Below are 16,494 nucleotides of genomic sequence, written 5' to 3'. Positions count from 1 at the left end.
AATGGTCTGCTTCGATGCAGTAGGCCTTCTGTGTTCTACAGTGCTTAGAAGTTACACATACAATTTTCTGCGGCTACTTCTTTAGCGGTGCTGTTATACACACTGGGATATGCTTTGATTGCCTTCGTGTCTCAGAGACTGTCTAGCACCACATCTTTCTTTATAATTAGAAGAGATGCATAAAGGTACTTAATATGTCATGTTACTCTTAAATATTTCTGTTTGAGAACACCTTTCAAGGAGGTTTTTTCAAAGTTTATGAAAGAATTCCATTCCCTTTCAATTATTTGTTTTCACAAATTTTTGAAACTTTCTTGTATACAATAAAAAATACACAATAATAAAATAAAGAACATAACAACAATTTTTTCTGTCCTCATTATGATTTCCTTTTCGTTCTGCTTTGTTTTCTGATGATAACCTTGTTAATGATTATTTTCTTTAATTTAAAAAATGCTCATATTTGTAGTTGTATGCTTGAAATTTTTTGATGAATCTTGTCATTTCCTGCCTGATACCTCATATCCAAACATTGCTATTAATTGAATTTTAAAAAGAAATATCTTGTTTTTCAGTATGATTATATGGGTTCAGAAATTATGGCTGTAACACAGAAAATTGTCCAGATTATTGGCCTTGTTAATACTGTAAGTTTTTATTTGATAATAATCATAATTTCAAGTATATTCATGGAAAATGCTTTGCATATATCATGACAAATATTTTTTCACTAGTTTAATAAACAAAATACTCAAATGTCCCTTTTCTTATTTTTTTTTTAGTTTAAGCACGTATTTATTCCACCTGAATCACTTCCTTTAAAAACATTTATTTATTTATTTTTTTACACTTTATTAGGGGCTCATACAACTCTTATCACAGTTCATACATATACATACATCAATTGTATAAAGCACATCCATACATCCCCTGCCCCAATCATTCTCAAAGCATTTGCTCTCCACTTAAGCCCTTTGCATCAGGTCCTCTTTTTTTTTTCCCCTCCCTCCCCTCACCCCCTTCCCTCATGTGCCCTTGGTAATTTATACATCGTTATTTTGTCATATCTTGACCTATCCGGAGTCTCCCTTGCCCCCCTTCTCTGCTGTCCCTCTCCCAGGGAAGAGGTCACATGTGGATCCGTGTAATCAATTCCCCCCTTCCAACCCACTCACCCTCCACCCTCCCAGCATCGCCCCTCACACCCCTGGTCCTGAAGGAATCATCCACCCTGGATTCCCTGTGCCTCCAGCCCTCATATGTACCAGTGTACAGCCTCTGCCCTATACAGCCCTGCAAGGTAGAATTCGGATCAAGGTAGTTGGGGGGAGGAAGCATCCAGAATCTGGGGGAAAGTTGTGTTCTTCATCGGTACTACCTCACACCCTAATTAACCCATCTCCTCTCCTAAACCCCTCTATGAGGGGATCTCCATTGGCTGACACTTGGGCCTTGAGTCTCCACTCTGCACTTCCCCCTTCATTTAATATGATATATATATTTATATATACACACACACATGTATACATATACACACACACACACATATATATACATACACACACATATATATCTTTTTTTTTGCATGATGCCTTATACCTGGTCCCTTTTCTTCTTGTTTTATACTCTTTTTGAAATTATAATCTCTATACCTGGGATAAATGTGTATTATTCTTACTTTCAGATGTTTACACAATTCAAGTTAACTGTTATACTGTCTTCCTTGGAATTGTGGTCAGATAAGAACAAAATTCACACCAATGGGGATGCTGATGATTTATTGCAAAGATTTTTGGCATGGAAACAAGAATATCTTGTACTACGACCCCATGATATAGCTTATTTACTGATGTAAGCATAATGTTCTGCATTAGTAAAGATGTGTTAAATAAAACTCTCATGAAGTAAATAATTCCACTATATTAATTTTAAAGAATTCATACTTTTTCTTAATATTCTATACCTTTATGGAATTTTATAAGTAAAATAGTGGTACTGCTATGGATATGAGAGTGGAAATACAATAAATAATAAAAATCAGTATGATAAAACTAGTAGCAAGATTGTGTCAGATAACATCTTTCAGAGTATAGAGAATAAAAAATTCTACATTTAATTAGTTTTATGCTATATTTTTAATATAGAACAGGTTATATGCATATAACCTTCAACTTACTAATTAGGTAAAAATTAACACTATTCTCTAAGTAAGTATTCTAAGTTACTGCTTTTCATATCTACTCTTTGACTAGGTGGTGTGTTTTGACTTAGTGGTGTGTGTATAAAATAATTCATAAAATTGAGTCTGAGAAGCTAGATAATATGAAGAGAAATGTTAACAACTGCATTGGAGGAAAGCTCCTTCACAACCTGCCGTACGCAGATGACACAACTCTACTGAAAGCCAAGAGGTTTTGAAGTACTTGTGGATGAATATCAAAGACTACAGCCCTTCAATATTGATTAGAACTCAGCATGATGGAAACAAAACTCATCCCAAATGGTCCAATAAGGAATATTATGCAGAGACAACATTACCATTTTCAAGGATGTCTTTTATTTGGATCCACAATCAAAGTCTATGGAAGCAGACATCAAGAGGTTAATTGCATAATGCATGGACAAATTCTTTAACAGGTTAACAAGCAAAGATGTGGCCTTGAAGCCTGAGGTACACCTGACCCAAACAAAAGTATTTTCAGTCACCTCATATGCATATGGAACTGGACAAAAAGAGGAGGATCAAAGAAGAAATTATGTATTTGAATGTTAATGTTGGTAAAGTAGAGGAACGGTGAAAACAAAGGAAGGCTCTCAAGGAGATGGAGGGACACAATGGGCTCAAGCATGGGAACAATTGTGTCGATGGCATAAGGCTGGGCTGTTTGATTCTGTTGCTCCAACTCGATGGGACCTAACAACAACAGAAGAATATTGAACATACTGTGGACTTTCAGGAAAAAGAAATACATCCATCGCGCTGCTCAGAAGCAAAGATGTTGAGACAGGATTATACCCTCTGGACGTTTTACCAGAAGGGACCTCCCTGAGAGGTACCCTGTTGGGTCCAGTACCCACCGGGCATCTTTAATTAGATGTTGCAGCCTTGGGCTCCACCACAGAAGCCCTGGTGAGGAGGAGGGAGACTGGCACACGTTGTGATTTGTTCCATTAGGGGTTGGAACTGACTCCGCGGAGACTGATAACAAGAGCAATTTTTAGAGAAAAATATTTTCTTCAACGAAGTGGAAATCTGTTTTTTTTTATACTTTAGTGACCAAAACTGTGAGCAAAATATAAGAGAAACTGAAGAGAATAAGAGACAATGAACATATATAACAGTTAGTTGAGTAAATAAAATTGATGATTAAAAAGTAAATTATTATTAACTTTTCTATGATTTGAATACTGTATATAATTTACTAAATATCTAGTTTGGACCTTGGTATGTTTATAATAGCATTATCAAATTTTATAGAAATAGAAATGGAATTTAGTAAATAATCTAGTAAATGTTTCTGTATAATTATGCCAATTATAAAGCCATGTTATAATTATGTAGTTACAGGAAACATCCTAAATATGTGGGAGCAACATTTCCTGGAATAATGTGCAACAAAAGCTATGATGCAGGAATTGCCCTGGTTTGTAATTTTTATCCTTTTTACATGAGTAATTCTTTAAACTTTACGTTATTATTGATAAATACAATTTTAATTTGTTGACTAGTATATATGAATATGTAAGTATAATATTTTCTTTATCTGCATATTATTCTTTTGTTGAAGCAAAATTATTTGAAACACAGAAATTAATTAACTTGTGACATTTAAGTGAGGAACATGTTAATCAAAAACCGATGTCTGCTACCATGAAGTTTATCAGACACACCGCAACCCCTAGGACAGAGTCGAACTGCTCCCTAGGGCTTCCCAGACTGCAAATCAAATGGAGAAGCTTTTTACCGGCAAGGGCATTTGGATATTCATAATCTCATTCGTGGACCGTGCAAAGTTATCTATTTACAAATTAGTGTTCTTTATTTGGTCAAAGGACCCCCTGGTGGTGTAGCAGTTACTCACCAAGTTGCGACCCCAGCCTCTCTGGGGGCTAAGGTTTTTCTGCTCCCATACAGAGTTACAACCTCAGAAACTCGCAGGGACGGCTCTAACTGGTCTTACAGGGTTACTATGAGTTCGCCTTGACTCCAGAGCAGGAAGGATCTATCCAAATGGCCCTGCCAGGAAAAAACTTCTTTCGCTGATTTGCAGCCTAGGAAACCCTAGGGAGCAGTTGAACTCTGTCCTATGGGGTTGCTGTGGGTCTGATCTACTTCATGGTAATAGATTTTGGTTTTGGGTTAATATTATGTTCTTCAGTTAAAGCTTGCAGTTGAATTTCTGAGTTTCAAATAACTTTGCTTCTGCAAAATAACAATATAGTTAAAGAAAATAATCTATCATTGTGAACTTGTTATACCATAAAATAATATTTATTAATTGGATGAGTTTGAATTGATTATAAAGTGAATCAATCAATCAGGAAGGCTAAGTGTATACGGATAACTGGAAAGACTTAGCGCTATCGGATTTACATACCCAATTTAAACCAGGAGATATTGGCAACTTGATTACTTTTAAGATGGGTGCATGTTTTTTAATAAATTAGACTGGATATTCATATCTACAAAATAAATTACTATAAAGTTTTTTTAGATAATAATATTTCAAGTAAGATGAAATTTTCTTGCAATGAAAAATTTCAACTGATTATTAATTTTTATTGTCTTCAGTATTTAGATATGTTTTAAGGATATTTCTCTTTAATATTCTGTATTTTAGTATTCAGATGGAATTAGCTTGGAAGGATTTTCAGTTATTATAGCTCAACTACTTGGCCTTAACATAGGATTAACATATGATGACATCAATAAATGTTTTTGTCCAGGAGCAACATGCATAATGAATCGTGAAGCACTGTAAGACATTTTATTATTTTTACTTAAATAATTTTGTAGATATTTTATGGAGTCAACTCTAAAATATAAAACTGAAAAAATTCTTTTATATTATATATATTTATTTTATATATCAAAAATTGGAAAAAGTATGCTGTACATACACAGATAAATATACAACACACAAAAATAAACTCTAAGTATTGCAAGACTCTTAAAATAGTAAGTTGTATATTTAAAAAAATTCCCTTAAGGGAATTAGATGAAAAATGTTATTTTTATTTATTTATTTATTATTTAAATCATTTTATTGGGGCTCATACAATTCTTATCACAATCCACACATACATCAATTGTGTAAAGCCCACTTATACATTCATTGCCCTCATCATTCTCAAAATTTGCCTTCCGCTTGGTTCCTGGAATCAGCTCATTTTCCTTTTTTCCCTCTCCCACCCTCCACGCTGTCCCCTCCCTCATGAACCGTTAATAATTTATAAATTATTATTTTATCTTATCTTACACTGCCTAATGTCTCCCTTCACAAACTTTCCTGTTGCCCACCTCCCAGAGAGGAGGTTATATGTAGATCCCTGAGATTGGTTCCCCCTTTCTACCCACCCTTCCCTCCCGGTATCACGACTCTCACCCTTGGCCCTGAGGGGTTCATCTGTCCTAGATTCCTGTGTTTACAGATCCCATCTGTACCGCTGTGCATCCTCTGGTCTAGCCAGGTTTGCAAGGTAGAATTGGGATCATGATAGTTGGGGGAAGGAAGCATTTAAGAACTAGAGGAAAGTTGTGAGTTTCATTATTGCTACACTGAACCTTGAGTGACTCATCTCCTCCCCACTGCCCCTCTGCAAGGGATGTCCAGTTATCTACAGATGGGCATTGGGTCCCCATCATATGCTCCCCTCATTCACAAGGATATGATTTCTGCCCCTCCCCCCCACCTTTGGTGCTTGAAACCTGGTCCCCTTAGCCCTTCATGATCACACATGTTGGTGTGTTGCTTCCATGTGGGCTTTGTTGCTCCTGGGCTAGATGGATGCTTGTTTACTTTCAAGCCTTTAAGTCCCCAGACGCTATATCTCTTAACAGCTGGGCACCATCAGCCTTCTTCACCACACTTACTTATGCACACATTCTTCTTCAGCGTTTATGTGGGAAAGGTGATCACACAATGATGTTTTTTGTTTTTTGGTGTCTGCTACCTTATCCCTTCAACACCTCGTGTTCACTTAGGCTTGTGTGATTCTTCTCTGTGGGCTTTGTTGCTTCCAAGCTAGATGGCCACTTGTTTGCCTTCAAGCCTTTAAGACCCCAGATGCTATATCTTTTTGATAGCCTGGCACCATCAACTTTCTTCACCACTTTTGCTTATACACACGCCAGTCTTCAGTGATCATGTAGGAAAGGTGGATATCATGGAATGACTGTTTAGCTGGGCAAGGTGCTATTGTATTGAGGGAGTGCACATGAGGAGGCCCCATGTCCACCTGCTACCCTACTACTGAACCTATAAATATATGCACATAGGTCTATTTCCCCCATAATCATAAATATATTTACATATGTACAAGTCTGTATTTAGGTTTCTATGTATGCCCTTTGCCTCCTACTCCTTTCCTCTATTTCCTTAAGCTTTCCTCCTCTCCCACTACCATGTTCAGCCTTCATTCTGGTTTCAGTAATTCCTCTCAGTTACCTCACCCTTGGTCCCTCCCATCCCCTCCCTCCACTGGTTTTGAACCACTCGCTGTTCCCTTGTCCCTGGGCTGGCCAACACCTCCTCCCTTCCCTACCTCCCACACTCTCATGTCCCTCCAGAACCCTTGTTCTCCTTATTTTCTTCTCACATTGTTTGTCCAGCCTATCTTATCTAGGGGGACCTGCAGATAGAGTAATATGTGCATAAACATGCAGATGGCTTTGATATCACCAAAGTGGCACATAAGAACATGGCATCGACAGCAGCAACACCGACACGCTAACAAACAAAAAAGCCACTGACATACAAAATTTAAAAGAAGAGGAAAAAAAAAGAAAAAACAAAACGAAGACAGCAACCCCCCCCCCCAAAAAAAAACCTGTTAGTAGTTTTGAGGTCTGTTTGTTGACCTTTATGAGTGTTTTCTGGATGAGTCTGATGGGGTGTCACATCCTGCCCCCAAAGTCTATCCTTTATACTCCCTCGGGACCTCCTTGCTCTGCTTCCCCCGCCGCTCCATTGCATGCCCCCACTGTTTTGCCTCTGTGTGGTGGGGTCAGCTCAGTCACACATCCCCCACTGTGTCTCAGGTGCTGTCCTGTGTAGGGCCATGGGTCAGTGCAGGATGTCGCATCTCGCCGTGGGGCCGGCTGTGTGGTCCTCTCTGTACATTGGGTCCTTTGAGCCGGACTATCGTCCTCTGAGCTTGGTGGGCCCACATTCATCTTCCTCCTGGGTGTGGTGTGGTAGGGCAGTTCCTTTCCCACACCAATCTATTTTGATTTTCTGTGGTACTCCCTTCCATGGTAGGGGTTGGGCTGATTCTGGTGAGGGCTGGCGTATGGTCTAGTCTCTTTGTGGATTCCTCTGTGTGTTACGTTGCCCTCCTGGTTTGGCGTGTCATGGTGGGTCCGTATGCTTGTTCCAGTTCTGTGGGACACACACAATAGTCTCCCCCGTGTGGGTTAGCGCCCTGCTCCCCCCATGCCATCCACTTGATTTCTCCCCACCCCGCTTCTCCCTCCATCCGGCCCCCCTTCCCCTTCTTTATGTTGGCCTCTCATGTACCTCCCTAGGTGTGGCCTGCCCTCCCTCCAACTATCTATGCTTTGACCTGTTTATTGGGAGATAGATGTCTATTCTTCTATTCCTGGCATGCTGATTGTACTTACCTGAGGGGACTCATGTTATGCCTGTCCTTTTGAGTTTGGCTTACTTTGCTTAACATGATTCCTTCCATCTCTTCTCATGAAATGATGTGTTTCATGTGATCGTTCATGCTTTCCAGTGCTGCATAGAACTCCATTGTGTGTATGTGCCAGAGTTAACTAATCCACTCATCTACGGATGGAAACTTAGGGTCGCTCCAAGTCTTTGCCATTGTGAATTGTGCCGTAATAAACATTGGAGCACAGGTGACTGGTCATGTTTCATTTGCTGCTTCCACCGGCTATATGCCCAGTAGAGGGATGGCTGGGTCATAAGGTAGATCAGTTTCCATTTTCTTTAAGTATCGCCAATTGCTTTCCACAGTGGCTGTACAAATCTACCCGACCTCCAGCAGTGGAGGAGGGTTCCTACTTCACCACAGCCCCTCCAAGGCTTGTTGCTCTCTGATTTGCTGATCTGGGCTAGCCTCAGGGGTGTTAGGTGGTATCTCATGGTTGTTTTTATTTGCATTTCTCTTATGGCTAATGACCCAGAACACTTTCTCATGTGCTTATTGATCATACGGGTCTCCTCCCTAGTGAAAGTTCTTTTCAGTTCTTTTGCCCACTTCCTTAGGGGTAAACTGTTTTCCTCTTTTTGCAGGTCATGATGGGAAAATGTCATTTTTTAAGACTTAGAGGTATAAGTAACTATAAGATATCAATGTTGCTTTGATTGTCATAATCTTCATTATTCAAAACAAGATGTCTATGATCACTATTAAAATGGAACATTGTTTGAAACGTTTTTAATATGTTTAAGAAAAAAGGAGAAAATATTCTAAATAAAAATATTTTCATTATTTCATTGTATTGGATACTTAGAAAAATCAATAGAATCAATGTATAATTAGGATAAAAATAGGCTCATTAGACTTATCAGTATTAAAAAATCAATAACACATTACACCATTAAGAAAGTAAATAACATTAAAATTTTCTTTCCAGATTAAGATAATACATTTGTAAATCTCATAGATGATTGTATAATAAAATTATAATTTTAAGGAACTTGATAAACTATATGAGAAATGATAAAGGTGGCAAATATTAACAATGTTTTAAAGAGTATTGTGTTGGACAGGGTTCTCTAGAGAGACAAACCAGATTGCTAGTAATTATATATAAATATATTTATAAAGATAGATATATAATATAAGAAATGAACTGTTAACTTTTATACAGCTAGATAATACAAGAAATTAACAGTTAAATTATAAATCAGTGAGACACTAGCAGTCCTTTAAGGCTTGAGAGCCGCCAGTTGCCAGTCCCCTTCTGTAGAGAGAGCTGGGCTATATATATCCAGATAGCAAACAGCAAGGCAGGTCCCCAGCTGTCATCAACTGTCGTTCCCTAGCTCCAGAGATGAACATTCCAATCGTGTGGGCTTAAAGGGACCTCAACTTACATCGACACAGTCCACAGGCTAGGCATCCCACAGGTAGTGTACCCCTTTAAACTGAGGCACAGAACAAGCAAGGTGAGGCTCACTGAGCCATTTATCCCTCTGCCCTAGAATTAATCCTATTTGTGTTTATCGGCCAGGCTGGCACAATAAACTATCGCAAGTATTGACTAAAATATGTGCTCAAGGAGGGATATTACTGGTTGGAGATAATATATAATATATGCCAAATAATGAAGTAATGAGAAGTGGAGGACAATATAATGGTGAAGGACACCAGGAGGATGCAAGAACAAAGTCACCGAGTAAATAAGAAAGAATTAACCTTGTGTACAGAGAGATTAGTTTTATTGTTGTTGTTTGGCTCCATCGAGTCGGTTCTGACCTATAGGGATCTTCTGCGCAACAGAAGGAAACACAACTCTCTTCTGCACTGTCCTCACAATTGTTGCTGCACTTGAGCCCATTGTTACAGCCACTGTGTCAATCCAGCCATTTGAGGGACTTCCTCTTCCTCACTGCCCCTTTACTTCACCCAAAATGATGTCCTTTCCCAGGGACTGGTTTCTCCTGGCAACATGTCTCCAATGCATGGAAGGCAAAGTCTCACCATCTTGTCCCTAAAGAGGACTCTTGACATAATTCTTCCAGGATAGACCCATTTTCCCTTTAGCCGTGTATGGTACTTTCAATAAGTTTCTCCAGGTTCTCAATGCAAACACCTCAATCCTTCTTTAATGTCAGTTTTTCACACAAATATAAGTCAGTTGAACAGGCACATCTTAGTCCTCCAAGTAACATCTTTGCTTTTCAATACTCTAAAGCAATACTCTCAATCTTCTTAATGCCGTGACCATTTAATATAGTTCCTCATGTTGTGGTGATTCCCCAACCATAAAATTATTTTCTTTGCTACCTCATAACTGTAATTTTGCTACTGTTATGAATAGGGCAACCCCTTTGAAAGGGTCGCTTGACCTTGAAGTGGGTGGCAACCCGCAGATTGAGAGTCGCTGCTTTAAAGACTCTTATGCAGCAGATCTATTGAGCATAATTCATCTTTTGACCTGCTCATTGAGGCTTCCATGAGAATTTGTTGTGGATCCAAGCAAGACAAAATCCTTGACAAATTCAATATTTTCTCCTTTTGTCATATTTAAAATTGGGAAGAAATTATCTTAGTAATAATGCCTTCCTATCCCCAAACAAGATCTGTTTCTCAATTTACTTATATCTTATTTGCTTTCTTTCACTGTATTTCCCATATCTTAATTTAAATTTATTTTGGTTAAAATGCATTTTTACTTCAAAATCTAATTGTTCATTGTTGGCTTTAGGAGAACAGTTGATATCTGTATACAATTTTTGTATGCAATTCTTATATTCACACACTTGTTAAAGTTGCAAAGATTTTTTTATCATAATCATATCATCAGCAAAAGTAGTTTTATATGTGTGGTAGTTACCTAATTTTGTGTCAACTTGAAGATATAAAAGTGTAGGGGTGGTGTCTAGCCTGCCCATGAAGTCACAGCCTGATTGATGGTGCCTCCTGTGGGCATGGGCTTCTCATAAGGAGGGTCCTTGGAACCTCCGAACCCCTCTGCTTTCACTTTCCTGTTGAGGAGTTATGCTGATATCGTTGCCAGCCCTGTGATGCTTCCAGTGCCATTGGATCCACAAGACTTTCCACCCCACCCCCAACCTATGATATTTCTGAATTCTGCATCATTGCATGAGTCTGAAGAGGGACTTATTGACTGGTTTTGGACTTTTGGACACTTGAGTTGGACTGGGCTGGGATGTTTTCCCATCCCAGCAATACACAATTACTTCTTGATATAAAGCACTTTCTTACACATACATGAATTTCACTGGATTTTTCCCTCAAGTCAACTTGACCTAACACACTTAAATTTATTTTCTTAGTAAACTAGCTTGGGTTTCTAATACAATAGTGACTAGCAGGGGACATCCTTGTGTTCTTCCCAATCATAGGAGGGAAAACTAAGTTTTCACCCTTAATACTATAATTGCTTTAAATTTTATCAAAATTAAAAAAAATCATTTTGAGGAGAATACTCTTTCTCTAATACTCACTCGCTCTTTGGAAAGAGCATTTTTCAAGAATGGCTTTTGGGTTTTCTCAAATTATTTCTCGACATCAACTTATATAATGCATACATTTTTCTTCTTTAGGCTGCTGATGTCATGAGCTGCATTAATTAATTTTTAAACATAACTTAGCTTAAAAGGCTGATGTAAATCTGATTTGATTGTGGTACATTCTTTTTATACTTTTGGATTTTATTTGCTTATATTTTGTTCAATTTTTTTTCATATATGTTCATAAAGAATATTAGTTGGCAATTTTGCTTTCTTGAAATATCATTATCTGTCTTTGATAATAATATAATGCTGGCCAGACAGAATGAGTTAGAAAGGAGTTCCTCTGCTTCCTCGTTATGGAAGAGATCAGAAATAATTTATAATATTTATTTTTCAAAGGTTCACTAGAATTTACCAATGCAACCATACAGTCTTTTCTGTTTTGGAAGGTTATTTTTTATTGAATCCCTTTAATTGGCATAGATCTAGTAACATTATCTACATATCCTGCATGAATTATGGATAATTTTATCCCATTAATAATAGAGTCATTATTGATAATATTCATAACCTCTCTCTATCTTCAGTTTAATAGTGAGTGAAGCAGTTATGATGTCCCTTCTTTCATTTTTAATATTATAAATTTCTCTATAGTGTCCTGTTTTCCCTTGGTTACATTTTATAGAACATTATTGAATGAGCTTCTGTTTTTGTTAATTTTATCCATTTAGTTCTGTTATCAGTTTGATTTCTTTTTTAGCTTATTATTATTCTTTACTTCAGACTTTCAATTAAATTTGTTTTTCATTTAGAGCTTCTCAAAGTGGAAACATAGATTAGTGATTTTAGATTTCTGTGTAATATATTCATTCAATGCTATGAAGAGTCCATGGACTGATTTCCTCAATTCATTTTAATTCAAAATATTAAAAACTTTCTTGATATTTCTTTCTTGGTTCATGTTACATGTTATTTATAATTCTGATGTTTAGTATCCAAATATTTTTGGAGATTCTGTTACTTCTTTCTAGTTAGATTCCATTGTCATCTAAGAGCATACTTTGTATTATTTCTTTATTTTGAATCTGAGGTGTGTTTTATAACCCAGATATGTCTATTTAAAATTTTTTGATTGAACATATATCAAAGTTCAAAGTTTGAAATTTTCTGAATGAGTATGGACAATAAAAGCCAAATGTTCATGCTTACTAAAATAGTAGTTCAAAATAATAGTAAAACTCATTCAAGCAATGTTATTCCTTGTGCTATTCCTCCAAGAATTCCGTTTTTTGTACCATTACAAATGGCTGTGTGAGTGAAAGTGAATGCATTCACTTTGTCCTTAGACTCTCCCAACACTGAAACTGTAGCAGTTGCATAGTTCTTTCAAGTGTAGGTGCTAGACACCACCTGTGACCTTCACCACCTCAGCCTTCGCTACTTTTGTATTACTATTTAAATCATAGGGCAGCATAGTATGTTAGGCATTGAGCTGCTAACCACAAGGTCAGCAGTTAGAACCCACCAGCTTTTCTAGGGAAGATAAATGAGGTGGTCGACTCCTCTAAAGATTTACACGAATGGTCAAGTGGGATTCAACGAGGTACATATACATGCTCAATATTAGAAAGACAGTCAATGTAATCCTCCATATAAACAAAACAAAATATACAAACCACAGTATCATATCAAGCAACTCAGAAAAGACATTAAGCAATATCCAAAACCCAACTGTGATGAAAACACTTAACAAAATAGAAATATAAGGGAGCATTCTCAACACAATAAAGGCCATATATGAACAACCCACAGCCAACATCTTGCTCAAGGGAAGCACTGAAAGCTGTCCTCCTGTGAGCAGGAACCAGACAACAAGCCACTTTGTCACCACTCTTGTGGGGCATTATTCTGGAAGACTTAACTAGAGTAAATAGAAAGTCAAAAGAATCAAATAACTTAAACAAGCTAAGAGAAAGTGAAACTCACTACTGGCTGATGATATGATTTATATGTAACCTCCTCTCAAAAAAGATTAAAAAGATAAATTATTGCAAACAATAGATTTGGCATCATGGCAGGACACAAGATAAACACACAAAATCAGATTCCTGTACACTAATGAGGAGAGTTCTAACAAAGAAATCAAGAAAATAATACCATTTATAATAACCAATCTAAAGATAAAATACTTAGGACTAAACCTAACCAGACCAACTAAAGAGTTGTACAAATAAAACTATAGTACCTTAGTATAAGAAACCTCAAGAAGCCTGCATAAATTGAAGAGTCTTCCATGTCAAGTAACTAACTTCTTAAGAAGAATAACACTATAGGAGGCCTCACACAGCCACTGTAGTCTAAATAAACTGGTACTGGCACAATGATAGGGATACAAATCAGTGGAAAAGATTGAGAACCCAGAAATAAATCTATTCACCTACAGGCAACTGATCTTCAAACAATGGCCAAAACACAGGAAAAAGAAAAGGTATATTCTATCCAACAAATGGTGCTGGTAAATTGGATCCCCAGCTACAGGTGAATGAGAGGACCTACTCTTCATCCTACATACAAAAATGAACTCAAGATGAATCACAGGCCTAATTTTAAGTCCCAAGTCCATGACAATAATGAATTAGAAAATGAGCAATAACAACTTAAGGATGCTATTACAGCTAATAGACATACTATCTAGTATAACCAGAAAGCACACACAGTAGAAGACAAAATAGATGACTGGGACCTACGAAACATAAGATACTTAATGTACATCAAAAGATTTCATCAAAAGAGTAAAAAGAGAATCCAGGTACCTGGGGGAGTAATTGGCAACAAGACAATGCACAAGAGACTAATCTATAAAATTTACAGAGTACTGTGATACTACAATATAAAAAAATGAATAACTAAATTAAAAGTGAGTAAAGGACATAACAATTCATCCAAAATGACACCCAGATGGCTAACAATGTATGAAAAATGGTCACAATTATTAGCCATCTAGGTGATGCAAATCACAGCAATGATGAGATACCAACTTGCATCAACAATGACAGTCAGATTAAAAGGAAAAAAGAAAAGAAAACGACAAATTCTAGAGGTAGTGCAGAGATGGAATCCCTTACCCACTACCGATGAGTCTGTAAATATGCACAACCATGGTGGAAAATGATACAGTGCTACCTAAAAAAAGTGGTAAAAATGCAATAGGATCCAGAAATGGCTCCGCTAAACATATACCCTAAAGAAGTAACAGCCAGGGCAGAACGTGTGCATCCCCCTGCTCGTTGCAGCAGTGATCATAGAAAAACATTGACAAAAACACAAAGGAACATCATAGGAGAATGGAAAGAAACTTTGGTATAGATACACGTAGCATAGATTGATCTAAACATTTTACTGAATGAAATCAATCAATTACGAAAGGATAGATACTGTACGAGACCACTACTATTAAGATAAAAACAAAGACAAATACCGTTACACCAAAAAGAAAAGACTTTGGACGTTACCAAGTGCATGAATCCAGTATGCAGGGGCCATCTTTGATCTCCTCTGGCTTCCCTTTGCCACTGGGTAGAAGTCATATATGCCTCTACCCTCCATCACTATCTATTCTGACACCAATCATTCCTCCCATGACCCTCTAGTTCCCTGCTTTGAGAATTTGTTGCAATGGATACACTACACTCAAAGAAAGTCCTCACAATTAAGGGGTGAGGTTGGGTTTATGTTTTCCATCAGGATAAAAAGACAAAGCAAAACATTAAGGATACACTCATTGCTCCACAGAAACACCTCTTCCCAACCAGCAGTCACCTTTCTAGTTCTTAGCCTCTCGGCCACATGGTCTCTTAGTTTCTGCCTCTGTGGTTTAAGAAGCCAGCCTCTGGTTCTGTTTCATGGTCTCATCGTCTTGGCACTGCCACTCTGCTCTGTCTCATGGCCTCCTAACCTTGACGTCTGACGCCGCTGGCCTCAGCCTCTACCACCTCAGGCAGAGATCTCAAATATGCTTCATTTCCGGACCTCCTGGGATTTCTCTCACTGATGGAGCTTCAAAATGGCTGATCCTGCTGCTGGGGGAGGTGGTGACTAAAAGGGTATTAGTGTTAACACTAGTTTGCATAGTCCCACCCAGTTCTTTGGTAGGCATGACGAAGACATGGGTAGAATAGCTATATGAAGAAATGTCAGTCCACCAAACTAAGGGAAGCAGGGAGTGAGCAGGGAGGACAGCTGAGGGGAAGGGAGGGAGCAGTGACAGGTGTCACTCGGGTCAAAGAGGGAATGGAGGCCCACAAGAGGGAGAAAACACCTGTAGCTGGGGATCCAATTTACCAGCACCTTTTGTTGGATAGAATATACATTTTCTTTTTCCTGTGTTTTGGCCATTGTTTGAAGATCAGTTGCCTGTGGGTTGAAATTTTAAATTCGGAGTTGGTGGTCCAAAATGTAAACCCCATACCTGATTCACAGTAAACAATGATTAAAAACAAACAAAAAAGTTCACAGTCACAAACACCTAAGGTATAAGTTCTGTCCTGTCCTACAGGGTCCCTATCTATAGGTCAGAACTGACTGGAAGGCAGTGAGTGTGGCTTTTCCCTTCTTTCTGTCAGAAATGATTGTCTAAATTTTGCCACCTGGTTTACTAAAAATTAAATGTGATCTCCATATGTCATTTGAATTTTCTGCAACAGCAAACTAACAAACAAACAAGCCCCCCCCAAACAAAACAAAACAAGAAAACCAACCAAACCAAACAAAACCAAAAAGCAAATGGCCTGCCATTGAGTCTGGTGACCTCATTGGACAGAATGGAACTGCTCCTGTGGATTTCTGAGGTTATAAATATCTATGGGAGCAGAAAGACCTATATTGAATCACTGGTGGTTTTGTTCAGCTGAACCTGTGGTTAGCAGCCAAGTTTATATTCTACTTAGTCACCAGGGCTACATTAAAAATAAAAAGATAAAATTAATTATCCTGATATGCCAATAGGAAATTTTAACATATAAATAGTATATTTTATGTAAATTAATACATCTCCAAATTTTATGTTTTTATCACTTAATTAATTTAAAAATTGTTAACT

The 16,494-nt window shown here is 37.7% G+C and overlaps 1 protein-coding gene across 1 annotated transcript in view; it reads left to right on the top strand.

Moving 5' to 3' along the window:
- LOC142455487 (disintegrin and metalloproteinase domain-containing protein 18-like) overlaps positions 1–16,494 on the top strand; it is a 159,375-nt gene that overhangs the window by 52,243 nt on the left and 90,638 nt on the right. Inside the window, exons 6-9 of the mRNA XM_075557220.1 lie at positions 576–647; positions 1,685–1,851; positions 3,563–3,644; positions 4,842–4,978. Coding sequence (XP_075413335.1) covers positions 576–647; positions 1,685–1,851; positions 3,563–3,644; positions 4,842–4,978 — 458 coding nt within the window. The remainder of the gene's footprint in view (positions 1–575; positions 648–1,684; positions 1,852–3,562; positions 3,645–4,841; positions 4,979–16,494) is intronic.

This window comes from Tenrec ecaudatus, chromosome 8 (assembly GCF_050624435.1).
Source record: "Tenrec ecaudatus isolate mTenEca1 chromosome 8, mTenEca1.hap1, whole genome shotgun sequence".
Lineage (NCBI taxonomy): Eukaryota > Metazoa > Chordata > Mammalia > Afrosoricida > Tenrecidae > Tenrec > Tenrec ecaudatus.
The sequence above is the reverse complement of the archived record's forward strand: the minus strand, read 5'-3'. Positions and strand labels throughout refer to the sequence as shown.